Source organism: Neoarius graeffei, chromosome 19 (assembly GCF_027579695.1).
Source record: "Neoarius graeffei isolate fNeoGra1 chromosome 19, fNeoGra1.pri, whole genome shotgun sequence".
NCBI classification, from domain to species: domain Eukaryota; kingdom Metazoa; phylum Chordata; class Actinopteri; order Siluriformes; family Ariidae; genus Neoarius; species Neoarius graeffei.
In genome coordinates this window covers 52,765,695-52,789,071 of record NC_083587.1, presented here as the reverse complement: position 1 = coordinate 52,789,071, position 23,377 = coordinate 52,765,695, and the positions used below count along the sequence as shown (strand labels likewise).

General features: G+C 42.3%; 1 protein-coding gene across 1 annotated transcript in view; it reads left to right on the top strand.

Moving 5' to 3' along the window:
* fam171a1 (family with sequence similarity 171 member A1) overlaps window positions 1-23,377 on the top strand; it is a 94,824-nt gene that overhangs the window by 65,249 nt on the left and 6,198 nt on the right. Inside the window, exons 6-7 of the mRNA XM_060900268.1 lie at window positions 21,837-21,956; window positions 22,699-22,813. Coding sequence (XP_060756251.1) covers window positions 21,837-21,956; window positions 22,699-22,813 — 235 coding nt within the window. The remainder of the gene's footprint in view (window positions 1-21,836; window positions 21,957-22,698; window positions 22,814-23,377) is intronic.

The window sequence follows — 23,377 nt, the reverse complement described above, 5'->3', positions numbered from 1 at the left end:
ATGAGAGAGGTCAGAGGAGATAGTCTCGTCTCAGTTATCAATGATGGCGTAGCTCACTCCGACCCCGTCTAGTCCAGAAGGAACGGTCTAAAGTGGGGCCACCTTGCACAGTGCTCAAATGTTTGAGAGAAGGACTGCACAATGTGGCCTACTTTAGATCGTTCTTTCTGGACTAGACGGGGGCTAGAGTGGGTAGAAGTTACATGCACCCTAGGTACGCCTGCCTTCCTGCCGAAAAGAATCAAAATTGGTGAAGAATTGAGGGAGAAGAAGCGATTTGTGTGGAAACTGCTCATTAGGGCTTAATTACCACATATCTTCATTATTAATTGCAATTATGCAAATTTGGGTGGAAGCCATATGCACCCCAGGCAGACCTACCTTCCTGCCAGAAAGAATAAAAATCGGTGAAGAGCTGAGAGAGAAGAAGCAATTTTCGTGAACTGTAGACAGACGACGGACAACACATGATGGCATAAGCTCATGCTAAGAACTACTCTTTACAACCGTGGTGAGCAGAAAAGCATCCCGGCTCGCACAACACTTCAGACCATAATTATGGCACATGAGCTACAATAGCAGAAGACCACGTCGGATTCTGGTTCTATTTCTATGGGCACAGGTTCACCCAAACTGGACAGTTGAAGATTTGATAAACATCGCCTAGTCTTGTCCATTTTTGTTTTTGGTGTTTTCATTTCCCTCTGGTAGTAGTGTTGTACTCGAGACTGGTCTCAAGACCACTTTTTGAAGGTCTTGGTCTTATCTCAGACTCCATTACTTTTTTACTCTTGTCTCGGTTTCAGACATTACATTATATTACATTACATTACAGGCATTTAGCAGATGCTCTTATCCAGAGCAACGTATAACAGGGGGTACATGAGACAGTGCTCCTGGAGCAAAGAGGGTTAAGGGCATTGCTCAAGGGCCACTTGTTAGTGCTTGGGGCTTGAACCCATAACCTTCAGATCAGTAACCCAGAGCCTGAACTTTTGAGTCACTACTGCCCCACATGTAGGACTCAGGATTTTATTTCAAGGCTAGTAAAGACCACAACTGTGAAGACTTGCCTGTACATTGTCTGATTTATTTATCATTACTGTGATTTCAGATGTAAAATTTCCTGCTTCAAATGACCCCAATAACGTGACTCACTGGAAAAAAATTTTTTACATTTTTTTTCTTTCTATTAATGGCTGTCGCCACTCCCCGCCGCTCTTCACACACACTGGTCTGGTCCTGATATGCCCCTTTTCCACCAAAGCAGTTCCAGGGCTGGTTCGGGGCCAGTGCTTAATTTGGAACCGGGTTTTCTGTTTCCACTGACAAAGAACTGGCTCTGGAGCCAGAAAAAACGGTTCCGGGCTAGTACCAACTCTCTGTTGGGCCAGAGGAAAGAACCGCTTACGTCAGCGGGAGGGCGGAGTTGTTAAGACCAACAACAATAACAAGACCGCGAAAGATCGCCATTTTTAAGCATTGAGAAGCCGCAGCTGTACAAACGCGAAGTCATCCATTATTATTATTATTATTATTGTTGTTGCTGCTGCTGCTGCTTCCGTGTTGTTTTTGCTTCGATATTCGCGCCAAGGTTTATGCAAACGTAGCGATGTAACTGACGTATACAGCGACGTAATGACGTATACAACGACGTAACTGATGTATACAGCGACGTAATGACGTGGCTTCCCTTAGCACCGCGAGCTATGGAAAAGCAAACTGGTTCTCAGCTGGCTCGCAAGTTGAACGAGTTGTGAACCAGCACCAGCACTGGCCCCGAACCAGCCCTGGAACTGATTTGGTGGAAAAGGGGTAGTCTTGACTCAGTCTCACCCTGCCTTGGCCTTGGTCTTGACTTGTTTTTCATATATATATCTTTATTGGGTTATCAAGACAAAGTGCATGCCCATTCAGGAAGGATACATTTCACCCATTTTTTTTTTTTTTCCTTTTAGAACACCAGCATGCCCCCCCCGCTTGAGTCACACTCACATAATATCAGCAAATGATAAGTAATAAATAATAATAATTATAAGCAAGTGCAAACCACCTCCACCACCCAAAAAAAAAGAGAGGGAAAAAAAGGAGGGGGGGGGTGAACAGCAACCAAAATAAAACAAAAAGGGACATTTAGAGGAGGAATTCAGAATGTTTGAGAAAAGAAAAAAAAAAATCAATAATAATGGGCGGCATGGTGGTGTAGTGGTTAGCGCTGTCGCCTCACAGCAAGAAGGTCTGGGTTTGAGCCCTGTGGCTGGCGAGGGCCTTTCTGTGCGGAGTTTGCATGTTCTCCCCGTGTCCACGTGGGTTTCCTCCGGGTGCTCCGGTTTCCCCCACAGTCCAAAGACATGCAGGTTAGGTTAACTGGTGACTCTAAATTGACCGTAGGTGTGAATGTGAGTGTGAATGGTTGTCTGTGTCTGTGTCAGCCCTGTGATGACCTGGCGACTTGTCCAGGGTGTACCCCGCCTTTCGCCCGTAGTCAGCTGGGATAGGCTCCAGCTTGCCTGCGACCCTGTAGAACAGGATAAAGCGGCTAGAGATAATGAGATGAGATCAATAATAATAATTTGTATATGTTGTGCCTGGAGTTTGACCACCTGTCTCCAAACCAAAGACAATAATTGGCTTCAGCCTTGGTCTTGACTTGATCTCAACCCCTCAAAGTATTGGTCTGATCTTAGTCTCGGTTTAGGTGATCTTGACTACAACACTACCCTCTGGCTTTCATTCTTCTGTCATGGAAACCACGAAACGGTCACATTGTTTACAGCATTGATTTGTCTTTACTTCACCTAGTCATGAAGGTAAGAAAGAGGTTTGTTCCATATCCTGTAAGGAAGTGTCCTCTCGTTAGGAAAGTTGGAGCTCACTGATAAGGGACAGGGAGGCGTACAGCTGTGGAGTTTCTGATCATTATCTTTGTTTGGTTATGTCATGCTCTGGTAGCAAATGAAAATGAAAATTTATCTTGACTGTGTTTGTTGCAGAGATAGGTGGTTGGGTTGTTTTTGTTTTGTTTTTTTTTTGGGGGGGGGGGGGTGTAAATAGGCTGAAGTGTTGCCATACTCAGTCAGTGGATGTCAAAAATCAAACACATGCACAAGAGATCTGAAACTTGGTAAAAGGGTCAGCAACAGGAGTGTTTGTTGATATCAAATCAAGACAAACCTTTATCGTAAATATATGTCGTCATAAGTGTTCTATCTGGTCAGTTTACCATCCATTCATTATCTGTAGCCGCTTATCCTGTGCAGGGTCACAGGCAAGCTGGAGCCTATCCCAGCTGGCTATGAGTGAGAGGCGGGGTACACCTAGCCTGGGCCCGCCCATCCTAAGCGTGACGCAACACTAGGGCCTGTTGCGAGCTTAGTCTGGCCAGGCAAGCTATCTACAGCTCTTCCAAGCTCCCGAAAAATCGGGAGCCAATCAACTTTGAGCATCTCCAACGGCCCTGGGTAGAGGCGTGTTCAAGGCAGTGACGTAGTAGAACTGCGACCGGAAGCCATAGATTGTTTACAGAATCCATGCCAGAAGCGCTTCATTCACTAGAAACATTACGAACATGGAGCAAGTTCTCATTGAAAACGGAGCAAAGAGCAGCCCTGGAGGTATTTATTGAAAGGAAGGACGTTTTCGCCTTGCTCCCGACCGGCTTCGGTAAGAGTTTAATCTACCAGTTAGCCCCGTCGCGTCACATACGTCAGAGGAAAGAGTGATGTGATTGGTTTAAGCTTCGTCACAGCCTTCTCTGGCTTCGACCAGTAGCAAACTGAGGCATTTCAGGGAGGCGGGTCAACCACGCACTTTGGGAAACGGTTGGGCTTAATATCTTTGCCAGACCAAATGCTCGCAGAGCTTTGAAGTCGCGTTAGCCAGACTAGGGTACACCCTGGACAAGTCGCTAGATCATTGCAGGGCTGACACACAGACACTCAACCATTCACACTCACATTCACACCTACGGTCAATTTAGAGCCACCAATTAACCTAACCTGCATGTCTTTTCGACTGTGGGGGAAACCTACGCAGACACGGGGAGAACATACAAACTCCACACAGAAAGGCCCCTATCAGCCACTGGGCTTGAACCCAGAACCTTTTTGCTGTGAGGCGACCGTGCTAACCACTTACACCACCGTGCCACCCGTCAGTTTACCAATGACTGAGAAATTCTTGAACTAATAACTCGCACAGAAAAACTTCAACTCTGCTGAAAATCTCTTGCATAACTTTTGCAGTTGTAGACAAGTGATAGATGCTTGGCCAGAAAAAACCCCAAAAACCTTCATTCCAATGTCTCACTGTATCATAAGTGTCAGTAAAGGAGTTAACATTTGGATTGTGTCTGGTTTCTCATATATGCAAACCCAGCTTTTATGGTTTATTCAGGCTGCACACGATTTGTAACGAAAATTCAAAAATGGACGTTAAATCATGCCGTTCAAATTAGAATAATTTTGCATAGCCAAATTGATGAGGGAGATGTGTGTAAATGGGTGCCAGTGAGCAGATGTTACGCTCTTTGTAAGTAGATCTGTCCTGGATGTAGCATTTTAGTTTACAGTCCTGTGCAAAAGTCTTAGGCACACGTAAAGAAATGCTGTAGAGCAGGGGTCACCAAACTTTTTTCTCTGGGGGCCACACTGTCGTTCCTGACTGTGATGGGGGCCGGGGTCAGGTCAGCTATATAATATAGAATTGTATAACCCAGACAAATACTGTATGACCACCAGCAGGCCTCATTGTGTAGTAGAGATTACTAGCCTGGCACAGCCATCCCCACTACTATATCCCCACTACTATATCAACACTTGATTCCTGGCACATATTTGTTTATCTTTACTAGTGGTTTGCAAAAGTAGTAATTGAGTCTTCACACTTTGTTTTAATTTGAAATACCGCAGATATTCCATTTATTTATTTTCTAATAAAAATAACATCCAAGCTGTCAAGGTAAGAAACATCTGCCTATTTGAGGTGATTGACACTGGCAAAGGTGAGTGGAAAATTATAAATTGTAGGTAGGCCTGTTGATATTATTAATAATATTAATAATAATTGTGTGCAGCACTTAATAAAGGTCAAATAAATAGGCCTATAAAATAAATACATTTAAAAAAACAGTGAAATTATAATAATATGAGCAATAGATCAATAGATCACAGCAGTTGTGCTGTGTCCTGCACGTCATTGCTCTCATCCATGGCCAAAGCAAAAAACTTGAATTCTGACGCTTTCTCATTCAGCTGGTCATACACGTTGTCCCCCAAATCTTCAGTTCGCCTGGTCATAGTAGGTGCGGAGAGACTCACCGCGTTGAGCGCATCCTTCTTGTCGGGACACACCTCCTCGGCCACAGCAAGCATGCATACTTTAACAAAGTCCCCATCAGTAAACGGCTTTCCATGGGTAGCTAGTAGGTGAGCTACCTTATAGCTAGCTCGGACAGCAGCCTGGTTGATCTGGGTTTGGCGAAGGAATACATTCTGTTGTGCAGCCAGTCCGCATTTCATCCTCCGAATCCTGTCTTCTCTTGTTTGCCCTCGCAAACTAGCATACTCTTTGTGGCGGGTTTCGGAGTGACGACAGATTATATTCTTTGAAAACCGACACACTTTCTTTACATACAAGACAAACTGCATGGTCCTTACACTGAACGAAAAAATAATCGGTGGTCCACTGTTCTTTAAAAACTCTGCACTCTCTGTCAGCTTTTTGCTTACCGCTATCCATTTTGCTGTCCTGAACACTGACAGTTCTCTGCGCGTGCGCTGCCTGTCACTGCTTGATCGCGAGCATATGACGAAAACTCGGAAAATATGAAGTTCATTTTATAACTAAATATCAATTTTAATTGATAAAATCAACAAAATACAAGATGCAGACATGTTATTATTTCCCAAAAAGCAATTAAAAAAAAAATAGGCCATGACCACTTTTGGGGATTGCCTCATAGGGCCGGTTCAAGTGGTGGGGGGCAGAGGGGCTGGGGGCCGGTCAAAGGGGGGTGGCGTGCCAGAGTCGGCCCGCGGGCTGTAGTTTGATGACCCCTGCTGTAGAGCAAAAATGGCTTAAAAATAATGAAATGAAATGTCTCATCTCGTCTCATTATCTGTAGCCGCTTTATCCTGTTCTACAGGGTCGCAGGCAAGCTGGATCCTATCCCAGCTGACTACGGGCGAAAGGTGGGGTACACCCTGGACAAGTCGCCAGGTCATCACAGGGCTAACACATAGACACAGACAACCATTCACACTCACATTCACACCTACGGTCAATTTAGAGTCACTAGTTAACCTAACCTGCATGTCTTTGGACTGTGGGGGAAACCAGAGCACCCTGAGGAAACCCACACGGAGAACATACAAACTCCACACAGAAAAGCCCTCGCCAGCCACGGGGATCGAACCCGGACCTTCTTGCTGTGAGGCGACAGCGCTAACCACTACACCACCGTGCCGCCCCATGAAATGTTTCAACATTAAAAAAAAAATACTGTAAGCAGTAAGCCATAATAAATGAAACAAAGTTGATATTTGGTGTGAGACGACCCTTTACTTTAAAAAGAAAGGGGGGAAAAAAGTTTCTCAGGTACAGTGAGTGCAGTTTGGAAGGCCTGAAGGGGGATTATGTCGTGGCGATATCCGTCTGTCCCGGGAAGGGTACTCACTTTCTGAAATCAACTCCTCTCACAATTTTTGGAGGAATTTCATGAAACTTGTCAGGATTCTTTGTTATATGTCAGTACTACGCATATTGCAATTTCATTCAATTCAGTCACATTTTACCAGAGTTACAGCCCTTGATTAACAAAATTATACTTTGACAATTTCATGAGAGTGTGTTTTCCTTCTGAAATCAACTCCTCTCACAGTTTTTGGAGGAAGTTCATGAAACTTGGCAAAAGGCATTGTTATATATCGCTAGTACGCATATTGTAATTTCGTTCAATTCGGTCGCGTTTTACCAGAGTTACAGCCCTTGATTAACAACCTTGTACTTTGACAATTTCATGAAGTAACAAAGTTTTCCTTCTGACATCAACTCCTCTCACAATTTTTGAATGAATTTCTCGAAACTTGGCAAAAGGCCTTGTTATATGACGCTAATACGCATATTGCGATTTAATTTAATTTGTGAAAATTTTTCTCAGAGTTTTGACCCTTGATTAAATAACTTGTACTTTTGACAATTTCATGAGCGTGTACGTTCTTCTGAAATCAACTCTTCTCACAATTTGTGGAGGAATTTCACCAAACTTGACAAAAGGCTTTGTTGTACGTCGGTAGTACGCATGTCACAATTTCGTTCAATTCAGTCGCATTTTACCAGAGTTTATGGCATAGTTGTCGGCGGGGGATATTGTGCTCTCGGAGCACTCGTAAGTAAATGAGCTGTAGGTTTTACTGAGCATCTTACAGAACCAGCCCCAGTTCTTCTGGACACTTTGTCATACTTGCTTCTTAATTTTGCACCAAACCCCAGTAGCCTTCATTATGTTTTCTTTTTTCCATCTGAAAAGTGCTCTCTTATGGAATATGCTGCTCAGATACAAACTTTTTTTTGTTACATTTAATTTTGTGCTGGAAAACAAATGTTTGGACTCTAAAATGTTTTTGTACTAAGGTAGAAGTCATAAAATAGAAATCTATAACAAATGCCGCTTTTCCACTACAAACGCGGCTGAGTCGGGCTGAGCCGTGCCGGGCTGAGTCGGGCTGAGCGGGGCTGTTGGAGTTGCATTTCGACTACAACCACGCTGAACCGTGCTGGCTGGAAGTGGGTGGACACATTGGGTGGAGTTAGCGAAAGTGGGTGGACGTCACGTGATGTCGTTAAGCAGCGCAAACAGTGACATCAGTGATCTTTTAAGCGGTAGTCTCACGACCCAAATAGTAAACAATAAACATGGAGGACATGGAGTCCTTAGTGTTGCTGGTCTTGGTGCTGTGGCTTGTTGTCACCGACAACGCGGACAGATACTGGCAAGAGCGTATAGATGAGGCGAGGCGCATAAGGCTTCAGAAATTCTCGTAATTCGTAATTATTCTCCTTCCGGGTTTGCGGTGTTTACAGATCCCAGCGCGCTCGCGGGGCGTGTGTGGGCATGTGAGGACACTCCTCCTCACCAATCAGTGCACAGGGGAGTGTCTGCTCACGCCCCCAGCCTCACTCGGCACGGCTTGGCTCGCTTCAGCCCCACTCCAAAACGGTGCGAGTTTTAGGGGCTAAGCAGGGCTGAAACGAGCTGAGTCGTGCTGGTTTTTGGTAGTCGAAACGCGAGCTGTGTCGGGCTGAAGTGAGCTGAAGCGAGCTGAAGTGAGCTGAAAAAGGGTAGTGGAAAAGGGCCAAAAGTTTGTATGGGGGGGGATAGGGTGCCTAAGACTTTTGTACAGTACTTTGTGTCTGCGCGGTGTTTCTCAATTTTTGGCGTTTTCCCTGCTCCCTTCTCACCCAATTCAAAAGCCAAGCCTGGATAAAGTTTAACTGGGTGTGTTAGAGGAGGGAAAATGCATAAAATGTGCAGGACGGTGCTACGCCAGGACTGATAAACACTCTGGTAGTTCATTGTTTGTTAGTGTAATATATCATATTATATGCAGATGTACCAACTTTTCCACATGTTGCATAGAAACTGTCGTTTTCTCTCGGAGTACAAAATTTAGGAGCGTTTGATCCTCTGTGTGTGTATACACTGTGGTGTTTTACAATACATCACTCCAAGCAATAAGGGACAACCTTCTATCTCCTGTCTGTGGAAGTTTGCTACAAGTAATATGGACAAACGGAGTTAAATTAGAATAAATGAGGGAGGATGAAGGGTGGGGTGGGGTGGGGGTGTGGCCAGACAGAGTGGACAATGGGGTTCTGTAATATGGGTCGTTTGTTCGACTGTCTCTTAGCAGCCAGGAATAAACACAGCGAGGGAGACAGAGCACGGGGTCGAAAACAACAGACCTGACACTAACCCAATTTCAGCTTTCTTAGCCAGTGTTTCAGCTTTAGGCTCTTGCCCAAGCGTTTTCACAAGAAAGAAATGCCACGAGTGTCCGATTACAGCCTTTTAATCCAGACGCTGACATGCAGATGATGATGTAGGCAAACATGGCTAAGCTCACTGTTCGAGCATGTGAATGTAACACAATGGCATGTGATTTAATGTGTCAGTTCGCGTGATGTTATGCCTTTTGTCCAGCTGGGCGTTGCTTTGTGGTCTTATTCACACTGAGCCCTGAAGCCAAATTTCCATACGGTCTGTAATCCAAGGATGAGTGTTTCTACGCAGGCCTGTGCAGGATTGTCGATGCAGCGCATTTGCTGCTCTGAAGTGCTTCTTTGTCACTTTGTTATATTATCATCATAAATAATTACCTTCGAATTTAAAATGAGCAGCATTTAAAGAAACAGTTTGTCATTTTTAGGTGTCTTGAAAACACATCTTTCCCTCTAACTGACTTCAGTCTATTTGCTGAGGCTGTATATATTTACTGAGTTGCCTTTTAAGGAAATTTTGAAGTGGGGCGGAGCTAATTTCAGGGCCAGAAAAAATGTAAACGAGCCTGAAATGAACTAGTTAAAGTAAACTAGATATGGCAATTGAAAATTTTCTAAGGTATCTTTTTTTAATGTTTATGTGCTTAATACAAGTCGAGAAGTTACACATTGCACCTTTAAATGTAATAAATACTTTTTTTAAAAATACTGCAGGCTGTTTATACAGATTTGATCATGTAAATAGATGTATGTCAGAAGTTCTGTGACATTTTTCCGAGCTATGGATTACACATAAAGATATTATTCTACGCTATTAGGATATGCACAGCACTAAGATAAAATACTGTTCGCAGAGATGTCCATCCACAAGCGCCGGTGACCAGCGGTTTTCTCCGCCTACACAGACGGTCTGCGCCGGCTACTCGACCACAGAAAAAAATTAAAACTAGCCTTTCAATGTTCAAGCGATTCCCCCCCCCCCCCCCCCCCAAAAAAAAAGTAATTTTATTTATTTATTTTTAATATTTATTTATTTTTAAAATATCGTCTCCGCTGCCCATAATTTGCCGCAAATCCAACTATTCCACCACGAAATTGTCTTCGATTCAGGTCTAGCATGACCTGAAGCGACACCATATCTGTTGATAGATTCTCGCGCTCTGATTGGCCAAGCTGGACCACGTGACCATGCCATAGCAGATGGTAAAGACGCAGTCGGTTGTTGTTGCAAATGATTTCACTTGGTTTTCACAAAATGCCACTGAAGAAGAAACTAAAACCTTCTGTGGGCCAACTAAATAAAAATCCATGTTTTCTGCAGGGTTGTACATATAAATCATATTGAATATTTTCATGTCTAAGAATTATTTTCATATCCAGAAGTTACCTGGAGTGCCAAAGTTCCCTTAGAGATGTTCGGTCCCTTAGCTAAGGCTTCATACTAAAAAGTGCAAGTGCAAATAACTAATTGTGTGCAAATATTTATGTTGAAATTAAAACTATACAATACACAATACCACACCAGAAGCACATCAAGTACATTACACGCGCACCAAATAAGCTCACCATGTAGTTATGTTACAGATCCAGGCAGCGTACTACAGCGGGGAAATGAGAAAGCCAAGCACACGCACATCTGGAGGGAAATTTCATACATATTTTGCAAGTATTTTACATGGAAATTGTTAGTAATTTATTAGCTGAGAATGCACCAGAAGGCATGTAAATTTAAAGATTTTCTGGGGGGGAGCATACCCCCACATCCCCCGAGCATTAGCATGTCGTTGGCGCACCGCGGTGGCTTCGCTGCCACAAATTCCAGAGCCGCTAACTAGCCAGCTACTTCATATTTTCTAGGCCAATTTATGCTGACAACCCAGTCCTTGCAGATGGCGTCGCAGATGGCGTCTGCGTAGCCCCCCCCACCTTCGCAGACGCTCTGCGCGCACCTCCCAAAAATTGTGACCACCGCAGAAGCCTCACAGACAGCGTCACAAACAAGAGGGCTCTGACTGGTCCACTCTACATCCGCTGTACACGCACTTCCGCTTCCCTACTTTCCCGGTTTGGTTTGTTTTCACTACCGCCATTTTTAAAAACACGAGCGAAGATGGAGCAGCACGAAGAGCGGTTGATCGAGGAAGTGAGGAAGTACGTACATCTATACGACTCCAGTTCTAGTCATTATAAGTAACCGGAGGATAAACACTCCACTAACCACACCCACCAACTACTCCTAGCGACTTCGCGCCCCCTTGCGTTGTGGCGGTGAATAACATCGCGCACACCTATTACTCCCCGCTCAACGATAAATTACAACTGTCTGCGAAAAGCTATCTGCGAAAGCCTTGTCGCAAGAGCATGCAGAGGCCGTATATACAATAATAATCTCCATATTGTGAAAAGGTAATAAATATTAAGCTTTCTTTGATGTATACACAAACGTTGTTGACAATAATGACTCGTTGTATATTAATGTTTGGTTTAATACATTGGTTTTATAATGGCTTGCCTTCCACAGCTAATATAATGTGAAATAATTCAAACACATTTTTGCTGAGTCACACTGGTGCTGCGATTTAAATCTGCTTTAAGGATGAATATGAACTGATGCTAATTGGCGAACAACTTCTGTATTCGTCTACGTTTTTCTGCATTGGGGTTCCCTGCTTCGGTGGGTTAAGCAAATCCCATGCACTATAGAACCTGGAAATGCATGCTTTCGTCATATCTTAGATTTCTCCACTAAAGAATCCCGTATGTAATGGAAAATTCTAGCTCATTGAACGTGCCACTCTGCATTAGATCACAGCTAACAAGTCATTAAGTACTGCTTTGACTGTAATGGATGATGTGACCTCATTATGTGAGTGTGGGAAGAGGCTTCTAAATACAGCTGAACAGCAGACTGGCCAGGATGAGCTAATGTGTAAATGTTATAATAATAGAAAGAGACAAAGTGAATGTAAATGGTGTTTGTCGTTCCTTCCTTTCTCTTTTAATTTCTTTACATTCCTTTTCTCTTTCCATTTCTTTCCCTTTCTTTTCTCTTTCCATTTCTTTCTTCCTTTTTCTCTTTGCCTTCCTTCCTTCCTTCCTTCCTTCCTTCCTCTCTTTGCCTGCCTTCCTTCCTCTTTTTCTTCCTTCCTTCTGTCCTCTTTCCATGTCCTCTCTTTCCACTCCTTCCTTTTCTCCTTGCATTTCTTTCCATTCCTTCCTCTCTTCCTTTTTCTCGTTGCATTCCTTCCTTCCTTCCTTCCTTCCTTCCTTCCTTCCTTCCTTCCTTCCTTCCTTTCTATTTTTCCTTCCTTCCTTTTTCTCTTTGCATTTGTTTCCATTCCTTCCTTCCTTCCTTCCTTCCTTCCTTCCTTCCTTCCTTCCTTCCATTTATTTCCATTCCTTCCATCCTCTCTTTCCATTTATTTCCATTCCTTCCATCCTCTCTTTCCTTCCATTCCTTCCTTCCTCTCTTTCCATTTCCTTCCTTCCTTTTTCTCTTTGCATTTGTTTCCATTCCTTCCTTCCTCTCTTTCCATTTCCTTCCTTCCTTTTTCTCTTTGCATTTGTTTCTATTCCTTCCTTCCTTCCTTCCTTCCATCCTCTCTTCCCATTTCCTTCCTTCCTTCCTTCCTTCCTTCCTTCCTTCCTTCCTTCCTTCCTCTCTTCCCATTTCCTTCCTTCCTTCCTTCCTTCCTTCCTCTTTCTTTCCGTCCTTCCTTCCGTCCTCTCTTCATTCCTCTTTCAATTTATTTAAATTTCTTCCTTCCATTTCTTTCCATTCCTTCGTTTCTCTTTCAATTTATTTCCATTTCTTCCTTCCTCTCTTTCCATTTCTTTTCTTTCCATTCCTTCTTTCCTTCCTTCCTCTTTCCATTTCTTTAGCAAAATTGGTTTCATGTTGCAGCTGCTTGCACAGTGTTTTCTGCTGTATTATGTATTGCAGTGTCAGTGTGTGTGTGTGTGTGTGTGTGTGTGTTTAAGGGATTGCTGAGTCAGTGCAGGTCAAATGGCAATCGATAGAAACTCCGGCTGTGGTGGAAAACCACGGAAAATATGCTGCATCACTAAACCTCTCGCTCTTTCATTGTAACCCAGTGACTCTTTCTACCCCATTAAACTGTCTATTTGTCTTCAGTCTGTAATTTTACTTCATAATTGTACTTTATGATGCTATACTTAGCAGGTAATATTTTGGTATGTATTATACTCATTATTGAAATTATATACTTGTACTCTTAGTGAATTGCATTTCCAAGAAAAATGTTTCACTCCTTATGTTTGTTTTTGTTTAGACTCTGTACAAATCTCAAAGGTCTCTTCTTCTGCATTGTATATCCATAATCAATCAAATGGGCTCAGATCAGCATCCAGTCAGGTTCATCAGTGCAGAAAATGAATATGGATAAACCACCAGACTGCAGTGTGGGACTTGACGATAAGCGCCCCTGGCTCTCTGTTGGTAAAACATTTCAAACTGTTAGGGTGAGCAAAGACGTGTATAAAAAAATGAGGCGTCTCTTTTGCCTTCCTAGAAAGCATGAATTTGGTGTAATGTGAAAAAGCAGGTTGAGGCAAGTGTCAATAATTAATTTTGCGAAGGTTAACTGGATTTGGTATGAATATGCAGGTGATTATAGGAAATCGGGCACACTGATTGGTCGAGAGATTCGGATTATTAACTACTTATTAACTGAGTGCGAGGTCTTTCCAGGAAAATATCAGACCTCGCCTACAGCTCGGTCCGTACAAAAAGGCCGAGGTCTGATATTTTCCCATAAAGACCAAGCAAGCGAGGTTAATAAGGAGTTTATTATATGGCTTTTTTTAATTTCTAAGATTAAAATCGACGGTCATTATAATGAGGCGTGACGCTGCTTTCAGTCACGTCATATTTGTAACGTAGTTGAGTCACGCATGCAGAATAAATGGCTAGCGGTTTCAAAACTGAATTTCAGTTAGTGGTTTCTGAATGCTCTTCATTGCTCATTTCTTGAATAACTCAGTGACTCTTGTTTGTGTTCCAGCCATTTTTGATTCCGTTTTGATTTTCACTTAATCATTTTTGTTGTTTTGTTTGTTTTTTGTAACATTGAAAGCCAGCGCCTTGGAAAGAGAGTCTGTAATCACCCATGAGCATTACGGGAAAATTCTGCCCACCAAGGAACCAATCAGAACGCACGATTTTATCAGAAGTAGCTCGTACCATATAATAATTCTTGATAATCACGTCATGCGACTCGGCAAAATGGCAGCCAATTGCTTTGTCACTGCAAGTGAGGAAGTATTACAAATGATGAAAGAAAAAGCTGTTCCTAAAAGCACTAAATATGCTACGAATTTTGGTCAAAAACTATTCAAAGGTAAGGTGGAATTGTGATTTTATTTTATTCATTTCAAAACAGTCTTTTATGTGACTTGGTGTAGATAAGTGATGCAAGTCTGTGTGCATTACGTTTGTATGCCACTTCTGAAGATTGAACTAAACTTTTTAATAATCAGTCACTTCTGTATTTATACTAAAACAATTATCCACCTCAGACTCTGTGAATAATAACCTCAACTTCGGCTGGGATGAGGATCAGCACCTCCAAGTCCGTGGCCGTGGCGCTCAGCTGGAAACAGGTGGAGTGCCTACTCCAGGTCAGGGGGGAGTTGCTACCTAAAGTGGAGGAGTTTAATGGCGTATTCACACCTACGTTGTTTGGTCCGGACCAAACGAACCAAATTTCCCTTGGTCCGGACCTTTTGGGTTGGTCTGAATACAAACCACCGAACTCTGGTCCGGACCAGACAAGCGGACCGAGACCGAGCTGCAAGGTCGGACTCGGTCCGGACCAAAGGAACCCTGGTGCGGACCTTTTGGAGGTGTGAAAGCAGACCGGACCTAATCCGACAGTTTTGCTTTTTTGTACCTCGGGAGCTTCCGTCGTTTGTCGAGCATTATGGGAAACAGAGTCTTGACACTCCACCGCAAAGTGCAAACACTGTTTCGGTTGTCAAGGGAACCTTACAACAGTCGTTCAGTCATTCAGACCAGTGGTAGGCTAGACTACAGAGTACAAAAAATGAGTAGGGGGCAAACGTGGGCCGAGGAAGAAACGCGTACCCTTGTGGATATATGGGCAGACGTCCACATATCTGAGCTTTTGGAGAGAACACACAAAAATGCCGACGTGTTTGCTGTATTCAGTGAGAAAATGAAGGAGAAGGGGTTCACGCGCTCCCCAGAACAATGTCGGCTAAAAGTGAAGAAACTCCGTCAGACTTGCATTAAAATCAGGGACATTCTTTCAAAAAGTGGCGGTACTAGCGACGCAAAAAAGAAATTCATCTATTGCGTGAAGAGCCAGAACTGTCACAACATGATGTGCGCTCATCAGCGCTATCCTCCGTAGCCGCCTTGCCCTTTGTCGTCGTCGTTGATAAATTACTTGTACAACAGCATAGTAATCGCACAATTGTGAAAACAGTAAAAACTGGAAAAAACATATAGCTTTGATGACATTAAAAAGAATAACAGCACGGAAAGCCTCCATGACTACTTTTGAACTTAACGCTTTGTGTGCGTGTCGTCTCTGACCAATAGCTGAACGACCTCAGGGCGCGTGGCTTTGTTGACAGATTTTGGTCCGCTTACTAAAATGTACAGTGTGAAAGCGAACCGCACCAAAATGAAAAAATAAAAAAAAACATTTGGTTCGGACCAAAGCAAGTGAACTATCGAACTATCCTGGTCTGAATACACCTCAAGTATCTCGGGGTTTTGTTCACGAGTGAGGGTAAGGGGGAGCGGGAGTTGGACAGAAGGATCGGGGCAGTGTCAGCAGTGATGCGGACACTAAACCGGTCTGTCGTGGTAAAGAGAGAGCTGAGTCAAAAGGCAAAGCTCTCAATTTACTGGTCCATCTATGTTCCCACTCTCACCTATGGTCACGAGTTAAGGGTAGCGACCGAAAGAATGAGATCGCGGATACAAGCGGTAGAAATGAGTTTTCTCCGCAGGGTGGCTGGGCTCTCCGTTAGAGACAGGGTGAGAAGCTTGGTCATTCGGGAGAGACTCGGAGTAGAACCGTTGCTCCTCCACATCGAAAGGATTCAGTTGAGGTGGTTTGGGCAGCTTGCTAGGATGCCCCCTGGACGCCTCCCAGGGGAGGTTCTCTGGGCATGCTTCACCAGGAGGAGACCCCGGGGCAGACCCAGGACATGCTGGAGAGATTACATATCTCTGCTGGCCTGGGAACGCCTCGGTATTCCCCCGGAAGAGGTGGTGGAGGTGGCTGGGGAGAGGGAAGTCTGGGCTGCTCTGCTTAGGCTGCTACCCTTGCGACCCGGATCCAGATGAGCAGTAGAAGATGGATGGATGGAACTTCGTCTCGGTTATTATTCACCGATATTCACTTCTCCTTCGGCAAACACTTGTTAACCTGGATAATTTTCTTCCATGTTTAACATCAATTCCAGTAGCTAAAAATATTTGGGTAGGCGGCAAATCAAATTCTAGCTCGAGGTAAACATCGTACATGATATTTCACTTCTAATTAATTCATAAGCAAACTATGTAGCGTTCGTCATACATCCGAGCAGCAAGCTTACTTTTAGATAAAATGCTTAGTTTTTAGATGAAAATTATTTTAGATAATAACTTAAAATTAATCAATTAAGAGTTTGTTTGTTTGTTTACTTTTCCTTTTTAATATTTGAGTACATTTTAAAAGTAGCAATTTGGGGTTTGTTTGGTTTGTTTTTTTTTTCCTTTTCTTGTATAGCAGCGGCTACAATTATCGACAGTCCATAATTATCGACACCTTTTCAGATTTACCAATAAAAAACAATTTTACAAAGGATTAGATTAGACAGAACTTTATCGATCCCTTTGGGAGGGTTCCCTCAGGGAAATTAAAATTCCAGCAGCATCATTACAGGATAAACAGAGAATAGAAAATAGAGAAAACTTCTAGATAAATTTAAGTATTTACATATACAAATATGAAAAAAGTCCAGCAGGAGAGGTGTTGCATATTGTCTAGTATTGCTTTTTGTCAGGCTAGGCTACTGCTCCTTCCCGTCCTCTGTCCTCCTGTTACCCCCCCAGAGAGGAGTTGTACAGTCTGATGGCGTGAGGGACAAAGGAGTTTTTAAGTCTGTTAGTCCTAGAAGATGAGTTTGTTACAACAGTTATTATTGGTTAATCAATCAACCTGAAGACCTGCCCCCTCGCCCTTTGATCTTGTCGTCTGATGACGCAGCTCGTTACCCGAGATGGAAGTTTTTTTAACACGATCAGCAATTTGAGGAAAACCCGGACGTCATCACTGTAGGTAAGCATGGTGGAAAGATCACAGACATGTTTTTACTCATCAAATTCACCAGTCTTTCATGATCTCTATGTCGAAACATACTTTTTCTTACTCTTTCATTTGACAGATGCCTTTTTGTATCTAAACGCGCGTGTGAGGTGTCGATAATAATGATCACTTTCACCGGTGTCCACCATTATCGACACCCTGTGGAATTAAGTGACATTTACAATTGGTATGGATCGATCTTTGTGTAATATTGTTGAAGTACAACCCCGATTCCAAAAAGTTGGGACATTGTAAATAAAAACGGAATGCAATGATGTGGAAGTTTCAAAATTCCATATTTTATTCAGAATAGAACATACAGTAGATGACATATCAAATGTTTAAACTGAGAAAATGTATCATTTAAAGAGAAAAATTAGGTGATTTTAAATTTCATGACAACAACACATCTCAAAAAAGTTGGGACAAGGCCATGTTTACCACTGTGAGACATCCCCTTTTCTCTTTACAACAGTCTGTAAACGTCTGGGGACTGAGGAGACAAGTTGCTCAAGTTTAGGGATAGGAATGTTAACCCATTCTTGTCTAATGTAGGATTCTAGTTGCTCAACTGTCTTAGGTCTTTTTTGTCGTATCTTCCGTTTTATGATGCGCCAAATGTTTTCTATGGGTAAAAGATCTGGACTGCAGGCTGGCCAGTTCAGTACCCGGACCCTTCTTCTACGCAGCCATGATGCTGTAATTGATGCAGTATGTGGTTTGGCATTGTCATGTTGGAAAATGCAAGGTCTTCCCTGAAAGAGACGTCGTCTGGATGGGAGCATATGTTACTCTAGAACCTGGATATACCTTTCAGCATTGATGGTGTCTTTCCAGATGTGTAAGCTGCCCATGCTACATGCACTAATGCAACCCCATACCATCAGAGATGCAGGCTTCTGAACTGAGCGCTGATAACAACTTGGGTCGTCCTTCTCCTCTTTAGTCCGAATGACACGGCGTCCCTGATTTCCATAAAGAACTTCAAATTTTGATTCGTCTGACCACAGAACAGTTTTCCACTTTGCCACAGTCCATTTTAAATGAGCCTTGGCCAAGAGAAGACGTCTGCGCTTCTGGATCACATTTAGATACGGCTTCTTCTTTGAACTATAGAGTTTTAGCTGGCAACGGCGGATGGCACGGTGAATTGTGTTCACAGATAATGTTCTCTGGAAATATTCCTGAGCCCATTTTGTGATTTCCAATACAGAAGCATGCCTGTATGTGATGCAGTGCCGTCTAAGGGCCCGAAGATCACGGGCACCCAGTATGGTTTTCCGGCCTTGACCCTTACGCACAGAGATTCTTCCAGATTCTCTGAATCTTTTGATATTATGCACTGTAGATGATAATGTGTTCAAACTCTTTGCAATTTTACACTGTCAAACTCCTTTCTGATATTGCTCCACTATTTGTTGGCGCAGAATTAGGGGGATTGGTGATCCTCTTCCCATCTTTACTTCTGAGAGCCGCTGCCACTCCAAGATGCTCTTTTTATACCCAGTCATGTTAATGACCTATTGCCAATTGACCTAATGAGTTGCAATTTGGTCCTCCAGCTGTTCCTTTTTTGTGCCTTTAACTTTTCCAGCCTCTTATTGCCCCTGTCCCAACTTTTTTGAGATGTGTTGCTGTCATGAAATTTCAAATGAGCCAATATTTGGCATGAAATTTCAAAATGTCTCACTTTCGACATTTGATATGTTGTCTATGTTCTATTGTGAATACAATATCAGTTTTTGAGATTTGTAAATTATTGCATTCCGTTTTTATTTACAGTTTGTACTTTGTCCCAACTTTTTTGGAATCAGGGTTGTAGATGAAGTACTTAAAAAAAAAATGAAAGTGCTGTGATTTTATAATTATTTTTTTTATTGGATGTTTATAGAGTATTTGGAATCCTATTGCAATAAATAAAATTAGACCAGAATTAAATTCCTAGCATTATTAAAAAATTGCATGCTTGAAATATTCAGATTTTTCTATTCCATTCAGAAAGTTATTTTTTTGCAGGTTATTATAAATATCTACCATGTATTACAATATCAGTAGAGATTTTATATTTTGGTTCGAGGAATGATATGCGACCTTTTGATCTGGATTTTCATGCGGTTACAATGCCAGTTGCCTGTTGGCATTTATTGGTAAACTATAAAACTAGAAATTATTATAAACAACGAATGATTAACAAAATGTGATCTACGAAAATACTTAAAGTGGAACAAAAAGATTTTCTGACACAGGTTAAACATTATCAGTTCATTTGTTTACAAACAGTAGAATTACTTCCTCATTTACGCAAGCACCGACATCCATATATTTATATAAAAGATATTTTGGACTAAATACAAGTCTATGTAAAACAAATTTTAAATAAAAACCTATGCTTTGTTAACTTAATACCACATACTGATTATTTTTTTATAAGTAATCATCTGGGTGTCGGTAATTGTGGAACGGTGTCGATAACTGTGGACAAAGATGTCGATAATTGTGGAACGGTGTCCCGTGATCTGATGCACTAACTAATCAGGAATCAACTCATTTTTTTCCAGTGGAAGTTTGAGTAATTATTCATGCACAATTTATGTATTGAAAGTCTTCTCTACTTTTGCAATGGCCAAAAGATCGTTAAGGTGTCGATAATTGTAGCCGTCGCTCTAGTGTGTGGTGTGGGTTTTTTTTTTTTTTTTTCTTTTTTGCTGGAGATGACCAATTGTAACTGAGGAAGATCATAACGCATTATGTATGCTTTCACTTAAGTATAACTTCTTAGTACTCCTGGTCTCAACCAAACCTAAGGAAGCTTCATCAGCTTTGTAGTTCTTGTCTAATTATTTTCTTCTTCTTTTCGTTTATAATTAAACCAGTCAAGAACTCGTGGCTCAGTGGAATCACAGTTCAGTGCTTTTGCTGCCATGTAGTGGTATTCTTAGTGAATTACTCTTAGCGAAAGACTCAATCATCAGTGTTTGGTTGAAGAGACCAACTTCATATTTTGTGCGTTTGCTAATTAAGACCTGCTCTTTCCAGTGGTAGAATAGTTTTTTAGGGTAGATTTTGTCATACATGAGCAATACGCATTTGAAACGTGGGCGAGAAATGTTTTTTTTTTTTAAATGGGTCATAACTCGGGCGGCACGGTGGTGTAGTGGTTAGCGCTGTCGCCTCACAGCAAGAAGGTCCTGGGTTCGAGCCCCGGGGCCGGCGAGGGCCTTTCTGTGTGGAGTTTGCATGTTCTCCCCGTGTCCGCGTGGGTTTCCTCCGGGTGCTCCGGTTTCCCCCACAGTCCAAAGACATGCAGGTTAGGTTAACTGGTGACTCTAAATTGACTGTAGGTGTGAATGTGAGTGTGAATGGTTGTCTGTGTCTATGTGTCAGCCCTGTGATGACCTGGCGACTTGTCCAGGGTGTACCCCGCCTTTCGCCCGTAGTCAGCTGGGATAGGCTCCAGCTTGCCTGCGACCCTGTAGAAGGATAAAGCGGCTAGAGATAATGAGATGAGAATGGGTCATAACTCAGTTTGATTTCTTTTAGACAAATACTTGGTTACCAAAACAGTACTACAATGTGAGAAATGAATACCAGAATCTGAAAGCTCTGACGTTTAGATGTGTACATACAAAAAAGTCAGAAATGCTCCAAAGCACCAATTTTTTTATTTTATTTTATTTTTTAAACAGATTTCAACATTCCATAAAGTGGGCAAATATGCACTTGTGGCTCTTGAGTTGCAATATTTAAAGATCTCTTATACTTAAGACCAATCCTGAAAATTTCATGCATCTCGCTGAAATTGTTAGTTATGGCTTATGGAACGCCAGTGGGCTTCCCTCCCATAGCACTCGTTTTTATGGTAAACTTCGAGCCATGCCCCCTTATTCATGCTCCTGTATCTCAAATACTAACAAAGGTTTCAGGCTGAAATTTTGCACACTGTTTATTGGGACTATTGACGTTTAATCTTTGGAAGTAGGACAAATCTGGAACGGTCAGGCGGGAACATTTTCTGAAGTCTGGTGATTTGAGGCGGATTTAACCAACACTGTTTGCCCGGTGTCGTTTTAACACCGGGGACTGCTGTGTGTTAATGTTTTTTAAAAGACCAAAAAACAGGTTTTTTTTTTTTTTAAGATTTTTTGGGGGGCTTTTTTCACCTTTATTGGATAGGACAGTGTAGAGACAGGAAATGAGCTGGAGAAAGAGATGGGGAGGGATCGGGAAATGACCTCAGGTCGGAATCGAACCCGGGTCCCCGGATTTATGGTATGGCGCCTTAGTCGACTGAGCCATGGCGCCTCCACAGTTATGATTTATGAGTGAAATGGTCCAGGGTTGGTGTGGGGGTGGGTGAGGGTTTTTTTTTTTTTTGGTAGTAGTAGGATTCAATTCTTCTTGTAATAATTTCATGGGAGTTTGAACTACTTTAGAACTGAAATAGCTGCTTCAAGTCAGTGTGTGTGTGTGTGTGTGTGTGTGCGTGTGTAGGAGCCTGGTTGAAGAGCAGTTTGGGCTACGTGCAGAGAGAAGGAGGAGGTGAGCTCATCCTGACCTATATCGCCCCTCAGCTTGGTTACTGGGTAGCAGCCATGTCTCCGATAAACACAGGTAACACTCACACTCTCTCTCTGGATCTCTCGCTGTCTCTGTGTCTTTAGCTCTCTAGCTACCAAAAGTCTACTCAGCTAATTTACCCTTATTGTTGAATATCTGCTAGCAAGGCTTATTTGTCAGCAAACCTAACTCGCTTGTCATGCTGCTTCCTTTCATATTGTAGGTTTGTGCTTTTCATTAACGCTAACGTCAGCATTCATACTGCAGCTTTACCCTACGTTCACACTAGCAAGCATGTAGTGACCGTTACAGTCAGTGTTTGTTTGTGAGCATGCCCAGTCCTAGCCCAAATGTAAATGCTTCTACAGCTAATCAGTGTGAAAACGTATTGTTTGATTTATGTCTTTGTACTAGCTTCACTGCCTGATGAACAAAGAAAGCGAACCGTACTAGCTACATACTTTCACCAGAGTCATCAGTGATCTCTGATACTTCCTTCCAGGAATAAATGTCTCTATACACATTTGTTGAGAGGTTGTGTATGACGGGTGAAGATGAAACCATGTATGTCTACAAGAAATTAGACACAATTCCTAATTGCAGGTAGGAACTCAAGTTGCGAGTGGGGAACTGGGAAAACATAGGACTGATCTGAGGAATCCGAGCTAGTTGTTTTGATTTGTCGCTTTTCTGTGTCGTACCTAATTAGCATAATGTAGCTCGGTGTGCTGATGCTCAAACCGTGGTTCAGAATGTTCCTTCTCGAATATTGTGCGTGTGTGTGTGTGTTTTCCAGGACCTGTGGTTGCAAAGGACATCAGCACGTACCACACTGTGTTCCTTTTGGCCATACTGGGAGGCATGGCGCTCATCCTGCTCTTCCTCATCTGTCTTCTCTTCTATTACTGCAGGTGTGTGATTCTGTATGCGTTTTCTTTCCTGATCTCATGCATCATTTTGGGTTTTTTTTTTATTTGCTTTTTTTTGTGTGCGTGTGTGCCTCAAACACAAAGTAAAAAATATTCATTGAGTAGTATTTAATATTAGTAACCCATTAAAAATGTACTTTAAATAATTTAATAATTAATCAATAATCAATGCTAATAAGCTGCTAAAACACAATACCATTTAACTTCAATGATATTTTGTTGTAATCAGCTTATTAGCATTATTCATTGTGTAGTATTTTGTATTATCAACATTCACAAGTGTAATTAAGTTATTTTATTTATTTAAGGAGAACTGAAGGCAAATTTTTTTATCATCAAAATTCTATTTATCTCATTTTATTAAATATAGGAATGTGTTTTTGATCGCTATTTTGTCACTGCTATAGCAAGTTGAGTGTTTGAAATATGCTCTGTAATGTATCAGTCCATATGTCAAAGCGACGGCCGTAAACGAGATTCGTCGAGACCTGTGCGAGACATCGTAGGACGGAAGTAAAACGTACAGCAGAAATCAAAGCGACCGAC